This window comes from Tympanuchus pallidicinctus, unplaced genomic scaffold (assembly GCF_026119805.1).
Source record: "Tympanuchus pallidicinctus isolate F22 unplaced genomic scaffold, pur_lepc_1.0 scaffold16, whole genome shotgun sequence".
Classification (NCBI taxonomy): Eukaryota; Metazoa; Chordata; class Aves; order Galliformes; family Phasianidae; genus Tympanuchus; species Tympanuchus pallidicinctus.
Genome location: NW_026294679.1, coordinates 15508601 through 15522507, shown reverse-complemented (window position 1 = coordinate 15522507; position 13907 = coordinate 15508601). Strand labels below are relative to the sequence as shown.

Here is a 13907-nt window from a genome sequence, read left to right as displayed (position 1 = left end):
AATTACCCCCTACTTATGTATCCCGGTAGTTTTACATTATGTGAATGTTGTTTGCACTAGAAAAGAGATTGCATCGCTTTCTATCTCCCAGAATGTATTGAAGCAGTTGTCATATTAAGATAATTTCTATAATGCAAGATGATAAGGACTTCTTACGCTTAACAAGAATGGCACTTTGTTTTTTAAATGAAGTTGTTACATGCATGTTTCTTTTTCATTCAAATAGCAAAGCCTTGTGGATAAAGTCTCTCGCAGGCAGAAACCTGACATGAATATGTTGTTCCTAAATGTGAAAGTGAGGAGGACACACCTCGTTAGTGATTCACTTGATGAGGTATCAAAAATGAAATTAAATTGGGTGTTGCTGCAAAATTGTTATTGCACTTAGAATTCAGTTTGGTAAGTCATGTTTAAATCTTCCTGTGCTAAGACAGGAAATACAGCTATGTAATTCAAAACAAAAGAAACTGAATTACCACATCACAGTAGGAGTGCTGCTAAAATAGATTTAAAAAATCAGAACATTATTTTCTTTCCTTAACCTGTTCTGTAACTAAGCTTATAATGAAAATATGTTTGAATACTACATGGCATGTGCAAGGTGTGCGTATGTTTGCAATTTTTGTCTTATGACTGCAGTGCATGAGTATCAAACTGTGAAGGGTCCAGATCCTTGATAGGAGCATAAATAGCAGACTGGTCATCTAGAGTTTGTGATGCAAATTACTAGTTTAAACAAAGCAGGAGTGATATAGAAAGAGAGGCATGTTCTCTATGGATAGAAATACTGGTAGTATGTTAAACCTCCTCTATATTTTTTCCCCTGCATATTTTATTATAGCTAACAAGGAAGAGGGCAGATTTGAAAAAGAAGTTGAAAGTCACGTTTGTAGGAGAAGCTGGTCTTGATATGGGTGGCCTGACAAAAGAATGGTTTCTTCTTCTCATTCGCCAGATTTTTCACGCAGACTATGGTGAGTTAAGTACATCTTGAAAATTTATTGATTTTAAATTACCAAAGCAGTGATGGATAGGAATTATTCATTATTCCAGTACTAAGCTGATCATTTACTAAATGATGTAAAAAAAAAAAAAAAAAAAAAAAAAAATGAAAGCAGGCAAGTTAAAATTTTATGTCATGAGTATGGGAAGAGCTTTTGAAATAGGAGATAGCAGAAGAGTGTGAGAAGTACTGAAAAGCTTGCAAGATCTTGGTTTTTGACAAGGAGGTTCAAGTATGGCTGAAAACATGAAATTTCTGTTTGCTCATAGAAATTAGAGGGTGAACAAAGCTCTAATCAATTCGGAGTTGCAGAATTGAGATTCAACTTTTTAAGACTTCAATCATGCTAAATATTATTTCAGTTATCAGAGGCTCATTGGTTTTGGTTTGTTAGTATCCCTAGGCTAGTGAGTGTACTGGGTACTGAGGAGAGTGAGTTCAAGAGTAGCAGTTAATATTCTCTTGAGGTTTTTTTTTCTCTTGGTGTATCTGTTGTGTTAGTGTTTCCAGCTGTAACCAGAAACAGTCTTGATTTGTGTCTGGTCAATGGGAGAAGACCATCCATTGTTTTACAGAGTAAGACAAGTATTTGCAGACCCAAGGAGGGGGAGGGGGGAAGGGAGGAGACTTTTGAGTAAATAGGAGGCCAAAAGATATGAATGAACGTTCTTAAAGCAGCAGTTTAAGGTACTTGTATATTGATGTAGGTGGAACTGGGTGTTTTTTTTCCCACACTAATTTTTTACAAATGAGTCAGCTTTCCTCAGCTCTGTGTGGATACATTACTAATGTTATAATGTGTTAAAGTGTTCCCAAGCTGACTTATATTTAGAAACATTGATTTCCAGGGACTTCAGCATGACACCTCTGATAGTCCTTTGTAGAATCTGAGAGCTTGTGTGTCTTTGTCTGGAAGTGTTTGTGTCCCTCAAATGCATGGTGCTTGATTGTTTATTGGCCTCCTCCTAGAGGTTCAGAAGTATCTGCTTAAGTCTGCTGGAATCATTATTTGTTTAAAGTTCTTACTCTAGTGAAAAGGGCTCTTTGTGGAGAAATAATAATTCTGTATGTTTGACAGTTCTTTGAATATCTTGTCAGTAGAACTTGGTAAGTGATGAGTTTGAAAACATTCAAGAGTTTTCATCAGCTTTGGCAGGCTTCCTCTTTTTAAAATGTAAATTCTTTCATTGATATGGCTATCAGCCAAGTGTGGGAAGAGTTCAGAAATGTTATCCCTTGGCAGGGGACTGTATAGTCTACTGTTGTTATTTTTTAAGTTATAAATGATGCTTGTCAGAAGCTGTTAGTGCACTCTTAACCTAGAGTGCACTGTCTTTTTTGTCTGAGAGCTGCTTCTTGCCTGGGTATCTTAAAGCTTTTATGTGGGTTCATCATGTAGGTTTTTGCTTTCTTTAAAACAGAACAACCTGTACTTAAAGCAAATATCAGTCAAGCTAGTTCACAGTTTTGATTTTGATGGGATCTAACTTGTAATTTAGACCTGTGGGTGGTGCTTTTAGGGTATTTGTGGTGTGGCTTTTTAAAATTAGTCTAGTATGCTTTTTGGATAGATAAGTACAAAGCATACTCTTTGCTCATATATTCATTCACAAGATAAAATTTTACAGCTTTCAATTCTAAGATGGCAAAGTTTGTGGTGTCTGTATCACGGGATTCATGCCAACACTTTTTATGATTGTCATCTGCTGTCGCAACAGGAAGGGGGGAGGAGATTGACTCGCATTGCAGCAGGATAAATGTTAGTTGGTCAGTTACATTTCTGACTGCACAGATTATGAGGCGTGTGAAGAAGGCTTTTTGAAGTGCAGCTCTCCTCTTCTGCAGGCATGTTCACATACCACAAGGACTCTCACTGCCATTGGTTCAGCAGCTTTAAGTGCGATAACTATTCTGAATTCCGACTAGTTGGAGCTGTATCCTTTTGTCCTCATGACAGTGCTAAAGAAGCAGTGATTTAATTACGGGAATACAGTAAGACATGAAGGACTGATCAGAACTCATTCTGACACATGTACAATTATGTTCCATTTTAAGTGCATGAAAAATGACATTTAAGCAAGTAGACTAAAGAAAAGGTAAGAAGAAAATGGTTGTTATGGGTACATGGTACATTTTACAGTTAGAAAATAGTGGAATTAAGACTACATATGCTACCTTATTGTGTATAAGTTGTCATTTTTTTATGTACTTCACTTCTGGCTTTCATTCAGTAACTATGATTGTCCCTGGGTTCGTTAATTTTTAAGTTCTTTAAGTTCCTGTTGGGACATATGTGACCTTCTGTTTGTTTTGTTTTGTTTTAAACTGGGTATTTTCCACGTGAGCATAAAATTGTTTTCAGATCTTCTGTTGTGCTAATTTATGGAGTCCTCAGACAAATGATTAACGCTTATATAGTCCTATAACTCCACTAAGATGATGCGGTGTCTTATGCCTCCATTTTACTAGTAGGAAGCTGAATCATGAACCAGATTCTTCTATTTTTTTATAATAATTTCAAGTTTTTACTATGATCTGTTAATTCAGGTAATTGTCATTTTTTGTTTATGCCTTGTTTTAAATATCATAGGGACATGGATGACATTTTCACAATTATTATGACTAGTCTTTGATGGCTGTATGCAATGACTTGCTGAGGATAGTTTTTGCTATGAAATAAAAATTAATGAAGTGCAGTGTGTAAAAAAAAAAATTAAGCTATTCAGTACTAATTAATATAAGTACAAAAGACCGTAATAGCAAACCTGATATTAACAAACACAAACCTAAGAGGAAGGATCTGCTTCTAGTATATGCAGATCTTTCTAAATGAGAGTGATAGCCTAACTCTCTTCCTGTCCCCACTTCCTAAATTCTGGAATTACCAGGTATGTGTGCATCCGCAACCTCTCTGGGCAGCCTGTTCCAGCACCTCAAAATTCTCTCTGTAAAGAATTTCCCCCTGACATCCAACCTAAATCTTCCCTCCCTCTACTTAAAACCATTTCCCCTCGTCCTACATTTATTAACCCTTTTAAAGAGGTGATTCCCCTCCTGTTTGTAGGCTCTCTTTCGGTATTGAATGGCTGCAATGAGGTCACCCTGCAGCCTTCTTTTCTCCAGGCTGAACAAGCCCAGCTTTCTCAGCCTGTCTTCATACCATTGTCTTACCAGGTATGCTTCAGTGTGCTAGCTGATGAGCTGTTGTGCCAATGCAGGTTTGCCATTATGCTTTTAAATGTATTTCAAATAAAAATTTCTATATTGATATCTCTCTGGATGTTTTTTGATTGAACACGTACATATCTATAGTACTCTTTTAAAAAGCAGAACAAAAAGCTTTTTCCTAACAGTATGCTGGAACAATTTCTTCAGGAAATGCTTATAGAGAATGTGATAAAGATTTTCAAGTGTTTTGGCAGTGTGCCTCGTTTGACCATTTTAACTGTTATTTAAACACAATTTTGTAATAGTGTTTAAAATAACAGCAGTCTAAAAAAAAATTTAGATAATTTCCATTCCTTCAGTTTCCTTGCCATGTTTTAGAGTATGCTCAGTAAAAATTGTAAATATCTAAGTTTTTTAAAATGTTAACCATGATAAATATGTGCGGATTTTGCCCTTAATATTTGACACATATAGCTTATGGGCCTTGCTGTCTATAATAGCATCACCTTGGATATTCGTTTCCCGCCTTGTTGTTACAAGAAATTGTTGAGTCCTCCTATTGTTCCCTGTGATCATAACACACTCGTGGGCATCTGTGACATCACATTAGATGACCTATTTCAGATAATGCCTGTAAGTATTAAGCCTTAGAGGATAAATTACCTGTTTAGAACCTGTTCTATTTTTAATAAATGCTTGAATTATAAACTGTTTCAGAATGACTCTTATTTTTCTCACCAACTGATATAATCACAGAATCACAGAATGGCCAGGGTTGGAAGGGACCTGAAGGATCATGAATCTCCAACCCCCCTGCTACATGCAGGGCCACCAGCCTCCACTTTTAATATTAGATCAGGCTGCCCGGAGCCCCATCCAGTCTGGCCTTGAACACCTCCAGAGACGGGGCATTCACAGCCTCTCTGGGCAGCCTATTCCAGCAACTCAACACACTCTCTGTAAAGAATTTCCCCCTGACATCCAACCTAAATCTTTCGTCCCTCAACTTAAGACCATTTCTCCTCGTCCTACATTTATTAACCCTTTCAAAGAGTTGATTCCCCTCCTGTTTGTAGGCTCTCTTTAGGTATTGAATGGCTGCAATGAGATCATCCCGCAGCCTTCTTTTCTCCAGGCTGAACAAGCCCAGCTCTCTCAGCCTGTCTTCATAGGGGAGGTGCTCCAGTCCCCTGATCATCTTCATGGCCCTCCTCTGGACCCTCTCCAACAGCTCCCTGTCTTTTTTGTACTGGGAGCTCCACACTTGGATGCAGTACTCCAGATGGGGCCTCACAAGAGCGGAGTAGAAGGGGACAATCACCTCCCTGTCCCTGCTGGCCACCCCTCTTTTGATAGAGCCCAGGATACCATTTGCCTTCTGAGCCACAAGGGCACACTGCTGGCTCATGTTAAGTTTTTCATCTGTCAAGACCCCCAGGTCCTTCTCCACAGGGCTGCTCTCAAGGACTGCTCCTTCCAGTCTGTATGAATGCCTGGGATTCTTCTGGCCCAAGTGCAAAACTCTGCACTTTGCAGTGTTGAACCACATCAGGTTCACCTGGGCCCACCTTTCTAGCCTCTCGAGGTCCCTCTGAGTGGCATCCCTTCCTTCAACCATGTCAACCACACCACTCAGCTTGGTGTTATCAGCAAACTTGCTGAGGGTGCAGCAAGTCTCTCTTTTTCTGTTGAAAATGTAACTTCTCCACGTTTTCTTACAGAGCAGAACTTATGTAGGTTTGCTTAAGTTAGAATAACAAAATTTGATGTGTCATTTTTGACACCTTTTCCATGATAAAAGGCAAATGTTAAGTTCATATGAAATTCAGTAACAAAAAAAAAAAAAAAAAAAAACTCTTCTAAGTACTCTGATTAAGCATTTTCGTTTTTGTTGATTTTCTACATTCTTATTTTGAATATACAGCTTTTTCCAAGGTAGTTTATAAAGAGTAATTTTGGCATGTGCCTGCAAGTATGTCAATTTTGCTCTGTGGGTTTGCTAAAGAGCTTGTACTTGTGTTGTAGGAATTAGCCCATGGACTGAGTGAACTTCTGTCCTATGAAGGCAATGTTGAAGAGGATTTTTACTCCACCTTTCAGGTCATTAAGTACTCAACTATAAGTGATTCTCAAACTAGTTCATTAATTTTACCAATGTTTCTGCAGTGGAGTGGTCTATTACTATATGGTTGTTGTTTTTTTTTTTAATACACCTACATGGGCATTAAAGTTTGCTTCAAGAACCAGTCTAGTGCTTGGAGCAAGTAGTGGCTGGCTTCATTATGGAGCTTGAAGCTGTTGTTCCTTGACAGTGTAAGTGGACCTGAGCACTGACTGCCGGGCACCTGTGCCCAACTACTGGTACCATTACAGCTCTTTGCTTGCTCTGACATTGACTTTGCAGTCAATGATCTGCTTTTGGAATTTGTATGCAAAACAATCCCTTTTCTGACTAACTCTGGTGGTAGACAGAGTTTACTCCTGTTAATTTATATGATTTTTCCAGGAAATCTCACAGCTTATACTTGCTTGTTCAAGTTATAATAGTTTTGCTAGACTTGTGTATCTAAGAAATGAGTGTATTTCTATTCAATCAAGAAAGGCTTTTTCAGTTATTCTTTGTTTTAGCATGCATGTTATTTAGCAAAATTTCATGCTGGTTTAGGAACTTGTGTTGGACTCATATTGACTTTTTTTTGCCTCAGCTTTCTATTTCATTATTATGAAAGTATGTGAGAACTCTTGTAAAGTGGCTGTTTTTGAGTTCCTAGAGAGCTACAGTGGAAGAAACACCTTCTTAATTATATTTGATATTCCTAAATTGTTCTTAGAAATGTATTCTTTTAATGGTTTTGAATCCACAGCTTGCAGTTCAGTAGGTCACTGTTTAGCAGGGACATTTTTTCTGCTTTGTAAATGGGATTTCTTAAGCACTTTGTTGAAAACTGTATTATTTAACTGAAAAAAAAAATTGACAGGATTAAAACGTTCTTAAGAGAGAGAAGAAAGACATAGAGTTATGAATACAAGCTTTGTAATTTACAAGTATTTGAATGCTTAAAGTACTGAACTTCAGTTTTCTCTTTCTCCAGGTTTTTCAGGAAGAATTTGGTGTTATAAAATCTTACAACCTAAAGCCAAATGGAGATAAAATTCCTGTCACAAATCAAAATAGGAAAGGTACTTCAATACATGTTAGCTGCACGCGTTTGACAGTATTAAGTTTATCAATTTTTCACTTATTATAAACATTCGTTTTGCTTAACAAAGTATGAAAAAAATTCCTGTAGTCTTTTGTGGTATGCCTAACAATTTAGTAGTATATAAAACAAAAGACATTCATTTTTAAAATTCAGTACAATTTTGAAGAGCACTGCAAATGGCTATTTAAATTATTACAATCTAACAAAGTACATTATTTTTTCTCTTTTTTAGAGTATGTGCAACTTTATGTTGATTTTCTTCTGAACAAATCAATCTACAAACAATTTGCAGCTTTCTATTATGGATTTCATAGCGTCTGTGCTTCATATGCATTACTGGTAAGAATGAAAGAAGATATCATTTCTGTTTCAAATATGTGATCATGACCTAAATTGTGTAACGTAGTAGCTCAGCTGGATGGCTTTAGGATTCGTAAAGAATCTTAGTCAGTGGGTATAGTTGAAAAGGAGAATTAAGTTGGCAATCAGCTGATAACTGCTTTTCATAGAATACTACAGATAAATAAAGCTCCATGTTATGTTGATCAGATTTACAGACAATTCAAAGGCTGCCGTGTGTGTCTACAGAACTTGTCTGCACTTACTACAGTTATGAGCAGTAGAGCAAGCATGTCTGTTTGTCCTGACTTCTCTGAAAATCACGTTATTATTTGCAGAAAGAACTTTCAATGAGATTGAGATTAAATATTCTTGTTTATTCAGTCGTATTTGGCTTTTGGAATTTTTTTTGTTTTTGTATTTTACGTTGTTCCTTCTGCAGTAAGGAGAAAGAAGAGGACTTACAATTTTCATGAGAATTTCCACATTCCTAGGAAGCTAAACAAGTATGGCAGACTTTCAGTAAAGTGAAATGTAACTTACTGCAGGGAAGTTTCAGGAGAGAATGATAATAATCCATTGAAGCGCAATGAATTATTTTCAGGCGTTTAAAAGATGATAAAGTAAGTGAATGAGAAGTAGGTTCTGCTGTGGTAAGATTAGTGATTGCAGACCACGATTTATGATTACGTGCTTTGCACAGCAGTAAGTACAACTAAGAGTAAGTTCTGTCAGCTGCTTCTAATTACATCAGGATATTCAATGCAAGTGTAATGGAGATTGTTTAAAAAAAAATAAAAATCAAGATTCTCTTTCTGAATTCCAGATGTAAAACTTTTATTTTCTTCATGATCTCATTGAAATCTAATCAGAAGACAAGTTATTACAATGAATGTAAGAATGAAAAGGAAGTGAAGAACAAAAGGAATATACTAAAATTTGTTATCCATTAATTTCGTTTTGTACTACATACCATAATAAAAGATTCCTCCAATTTATACTGAACCTTTTTTTTCTATAAAAATAATACGTATACATTTAACTTATAAATTGTATTGAATAATAATCTTTTAATTTTTCAATCAGGCAAGAAAGTTGATCTGATTCTAGTAGCATTATTTTTCATTTGTAATGGAAATAAAGTATTTCATACTTAAATTCTGGCAGCTGCTTCGTCCCGAAGAAGTTGAAATTCTTGTCTGTGGCAGTCCTGAGCTGGATATGTCTGCCTTACAGCGAAGTACCCAATATGAGGGCTACCAGAAAACTGATGTTACTATACGGTAAGCTTAATGGTTTTTTCTTTCTAAACTTTGAAATCAGCATAGCATGTAGGCTGTTGGAATAATCTTCTTGTGTGATCTGAGAGTGGATCAGAAAGTTGTTAGAACGGAACTTTTAAAATGATGTAATTAGTTGAAAACGAAGATATGAGGTTGTTTGTTTGTTTAAACTTAAAATCCCTGAAAATGAAACCTGAGTCTTTAATTTTATTATTCAGTCCTATAAAGAAATTTCTCATTCAATTTTATTATTCATCGATTCTACTTCATACTCAGCAGTTTTATTTAGTTCTTTAATGGAATAGATTTGGGCATCATTTGCCAATACATTACTATAAAATTAATGAAACTTTGTGCCTTTCAAGTCTTTGGGAAATTTTTTAACCTTGAATACTAGGGTAATATTAATATCCTATATATTACATTAAATAATTTCTAATAAGTGTCAATGCTTTTTGTTGTATTATATCCTAACATGTCTTTGTCAGGATGTTGCACCATAAACCATTTTCTTCTCCTGCCTCTGAGCACAGATACTTCTGGGATGTTGTACTTGGATTTTCTCTTGACCTTCAAAAAAAGTTACTGCATTTTGCTACAGGAAGTGATAGAGTACCTGTGGGAGGTATGGCTGATTTGAATTTCAAGATTTCAAAGAGTGAAACATCCACTAATTGGTAAGTAGTCTTCTGCTGTTGGTGGTTGTTTTTTTTGTTTTTTTTTTTTTTCAATTTTTTCTTTTTGAATTATATCCTGTGAGTCCTTATTGCTTTGAATGTCTTCTTAAAGAAGAGCAAACTAATGGACAATGTTCATTAATTTGTCTTCAAACTATTACTAAATTCATTTTTTAGAATTTAGAATTAGATTGCATAGATCTATTATGTTAGATTCAACTTTTTAGTCAGCGTTTACATTTGAGATCTGGAATTCAAAGAAACTGTTTAATTAGTCCTTAGTGACAACATTCAGATCTCAACTTTCAGAAGACACTTGCAATTTAGAATGCTGCTGTCTAATACCACAGCTTGTTTCTTTTTCCAGGGCTTCTCTCAGCTCCTCGGTGCTCTTCCCAGAGACATATGTCTGTGAGGATGCCTTTTACCTAACAAAACTTTCTGATTTCTGTCCTTAGAGTAACTGTGTTTCATCTGGCTCTATTTATACCAACTCTGTGTCCAAGCTTCCTCCCTCATGTTGTGAATTCTGATTATACTCAGATTTTGTATAGAGAAGAACGAATTTTCAAGTCATATGGCTACTTGGACTCTGAAAAACTTGGATAAATATGTTTACAATTTTATTTTTTTTTTTTAAAGAGGCAGGGAAAGAAAGTTGGGAAAGAAGCAGGCAAATTTCATCCAAATACTCGAGGTGCATACAAGTAGTGCAATTTGTGATGTTTCTTACTTAAATATTGTTTAAATAAAAATATGCTGGCAGATGACAGTGCCCTGCTTTTGTTGTGTTATTAAATAAGACACGGATTTTGTTTTTCTTTTAGGTTGCCTGTGGCCCATACCTGTTTCAACCAGCTTTGTCTCCCTCCTTACAAGAACAAGAAAGAGTTGAAGCAGAAGTTGATCATTGGAATTTCAAATGCAGAAGGTTTTGGCCTAGAATAAAACAAAATACTTCAAAAACAGCATTGTTATGTAGCACTCACTCTCCTCTAATTGTGCCTTTAAGCTTTTGTTGTCTTGGTACTGTGCAAGTCTTATCCAACATACGTATTTTTTAATTCAGTATTAAGTGTGTGGTTCTCTCCTTAAAGGCAATACATTCACTGCTTGCTTTGTCACAGAAAGTAATTTTCTTCATACTAAAAACTAACCTATTTCATAAAAGAAACTTGAAGAAAATTTCTAAGTTGTATGTTGTTTCAATTTTTTTTTCTTAATGGCACTTTAATTGTAATTACTTTATATCATGTGTATTCATCTGAGAAATAGTATAAGTCATAAGCTAGTCCCAGTGAGGATATGTTTTCCATTGACATAAATAGTAGAAAAGATATAACTTACAGCATGTAGCCATATTTTTTCAACAGCAAATAGGAATTTTAGTCTTTATAAACTGTATGCAGTTTTAATATTCTGGTTTCCCTCTCAGTTGAACAGGCTGTGTAAGAAGCATGTAAATAAGTGCCTGTGAACAGTTTTGATAGTCCCATTTACTGCTAAAAATATTTTTTATTAATAAGAGGTTTTAGATGTTCTATATTTGGCTTTTACAAATCAATTACATCGACTGTACAGAGAATGTTAAGAGGTACTTTATTCACCATGAGGGAATCAAGGCCAAGCTACAGGTACTGAGCAACTTCTCCATTTCATTCTTTAAAACTGATGGCAACTAATCAGATCTACTCTAGTGTCATAGTAAGCAAAGATATTTAAAGTAAATTCCACATACACTGAAAAATTTCAGGAAAATAATGAAATCTGCAACACACAGAAAACTGATACATAGTCTACTTGCCAATCACTTTGTCAGGAACTTCTGTGAAAGTGTTAAGTGAGCTAAGGCAAGAGTGCATGCAGTAACAGAAGAATGAGGAAGATCTCTTTAGCCTGAAGGCCAGCATTTAAAGACAATTTGTTGTGGTTTTCACTTCACAGCTACCTTAAAACAATTCTTGGTGCGAGTGTTCTGAATTAGCAAGTTAGGAGTTGGAGAAGATACTGGTTCCAAAATGCAGGTGTAATTGTAAGTCTAGGTTTTATTCATTAAATTGAGAGAATTTATCAGTATGCAGTATAGAAACCTTCATAATATGAATAGCTACTGTGTATTCTATGGATCTTTCTTTTATTTGATCAAGGCCCAGATCTTTCAAAATATTTAGGCATCCAATTTGCCAGTCTTCCCAGCTGACTTCTGCTGGAAGTTGGATGCTTAAATAGCTTGTAGTGTCTGTGCTCAATTATTTATTTGTAATAAGAGTACATTATTCTTCTACAATCAACAGTTTCACAAATTAATCTTCCTAATTTGTAGTTTCAGAGCTGTTGTGCAGTTTCTTCAGCAGCTAAGCGTGAATTTTATTTTATTCTCTTTCCTAGAGAAGTTATGGATGATTTTGCAGTTTTATTGAAGGAGAGATAAATAGTATTTTATGATATTTGGCACTGTTTATTGTGCTTTACTTAAAATTGATGTTAAAACTTTTATTGATTTCAGCCTGGGACAAAGCTAGGTTAGCACAGAGAATTTTAAAAGCAGCACTTCAAACTCATGCATTTTGCATTATTACTCTTAAATGGGGATTTAAAATAAATTTGAATTGACAGTATTTCACGTTAAGAAAAAAATGAAACATTCGCTGCTGCACTGAATGATCAGGACAGAAATTTAAATTGCTGGAAGCTGAACAAGAATATACAAACGCCCCCTCCCTTTCCCTTCTGTATAGAACTGGGCTTACAGAATGTTGGTTTGTGAATAAATATCTATACAGTTTATCTGAAAATGTGGCGAATTAGCCAAAATATTTTTTTATGGCTGAAGCCCACTTTTAATAACTATTTATCTATATTATTGTTAAATAAAAGCTTTATTTTATTTTCACTGAATTGCACTTTGCCTTGGGTTTAGTTTTATTTATTAATGCTTTTTTGATTTTACTGTGTAATATTACCTCAGAATTCTAAAAAAGCTATTGTATTTGCATTGGTTTTTAAATAAGATGGTCACTCAATAACATTTTATATATTTCCTGATGTTGATAAATTGTAAATTTTTGTATTTGTTAAATGAAAGCATTGCACTGTATTTATGAAACAAGCCTCTGATCATTTAACACTTTTCCTCAATGATTCTTTTTTTCGTTCTTTTGTTGTTTGCCTGTAATCCAGCAACTTTTTTTTTTTATTCTCCATCATTGTTTTGTAGCATACAAAAGAAATCTGGTTTGTATAAACTTGTTCATTCCTATCTATTTTTATGTATTAAAATTGTGCAGTCATTAAATCAAATATTTCAATTCCTGGTCTTAGTTTCATTTCAGATTTCTAGAATGTATCATAATCAGATTGAAAGCATGATGTACATCTGTGCTTTTTTCTTTTTGTCTTACTTCAGAAATGTTTAAATCAGGAAGGATGGGGAACAAGGACAGCGTGCTTTCCCATCACTGCAGGTCCCTATTGTAGGGCTGACATCTGACCAGATTTAAACTTGCTACTTGTCTCCTTTGAGTTACCTACAGATGGCAGCAAAGAGGAGGATCAAAATCACTTAATGAGATGTCAGACTTTCTTCTTAACTAAGATTAGACATTGTAGATAAGAAATATATTCTTAAGAAAATCACTTTTTAAATGTAACTTCATATACGTTTGTCATTGTCTTTTCAGATTAACAAAATCAGCAGGTGTAAATTAGTAAATGAAGATGGTAGAGAGAAAAGAAACTGCTTCTGTCCCAGCACTGGCTCTTGAAAATAAATTCTCCTTCCATGAAAACTCTCTGCTGTGTGTACTGGGATAAATAAGAGACTTTTACAAAGCCTCAACAGGAGCAGATAGCCTCAAGGCTGATATGTAGAAAGAGGTTAGAAAGCTTAGCTTGCTTTGTCTCATTCCAAATAGGTGTCAGATGGATGGTGCTACAGCTTAGAACCGTAATGGTATTTTTTTCTTCTGTAGTGGTGTGTGTTTGTTTTTTCCCTCTTTTTTGGCCAAAAATAATAAGGATCTTTCTCAGTAATTGTAATCAGTGGCGATACTGGCTGACTTGCTCCAGAAGCAAATCTTGTATTTCTTGTTGTTTTTCATAGATATATTTAATATTCTTTCAGAATCATCCCCTGAAAACACTGAAGGATCTCATGGCTCCCTTAAAGGTCACTTTCATGTCACAAGGAGCAAGACTGTAAGAGCATTTGTTTTTCCTGCTAAGGCACCCATAT

The 13907-nt window shown here is 35.2% G+C and overlaps 1 protein-coding gene across 2 annotated transcripts in view; it reads left to right on the top strand.

Annotated features, from left to right (window-relative positions):
* Positions 1-12571, top strand: part of HECTD2 (HECT domain E3 ubiquitin protein ligase 2) — a 36100-nt gene extending 23529 nt beyond the window's left edge. Inside the window, exons 12-21 of one of the 2 annotated variants that reach the window (XM_052677355.1) lie at positions 227-334; positions 842-974; positions 2849-2937; positions 4646-4804; positions 6197-6271; positions 7264-7351; positions 7607-7713; positions 8881-8996; positions 9485-9673; positions 10501-12571. In XM_052677355.1, coding sequence (XP_052533315.1) covers positions 227-334; positions 842-974; positions 2849-2937; positions 4646-4804; positions 6197-6271; positions 7264-7351; positions 7607-7713; positions 8881-8996; positions 9485-9673; positions 10501-10621 — 1185 coding nt within the window. In that variant the 3' untranslated portion in view covers positions 10622-12571. The remainder of the gene's footprint in view (positions 1-226; positions 335-841; positions 975-2848; positions 2938-4645; positions 4805-6196; positions 6272-7263; positions 7352-7606; positions 7714-8880; positions 8997-9484; positions 9674-10500) is intronic. The other variant, XM_052677358.1, reaches the window with a different exon arrangement.
* Positions 12572-13907: the final 1336 nt, after the last annotated feature.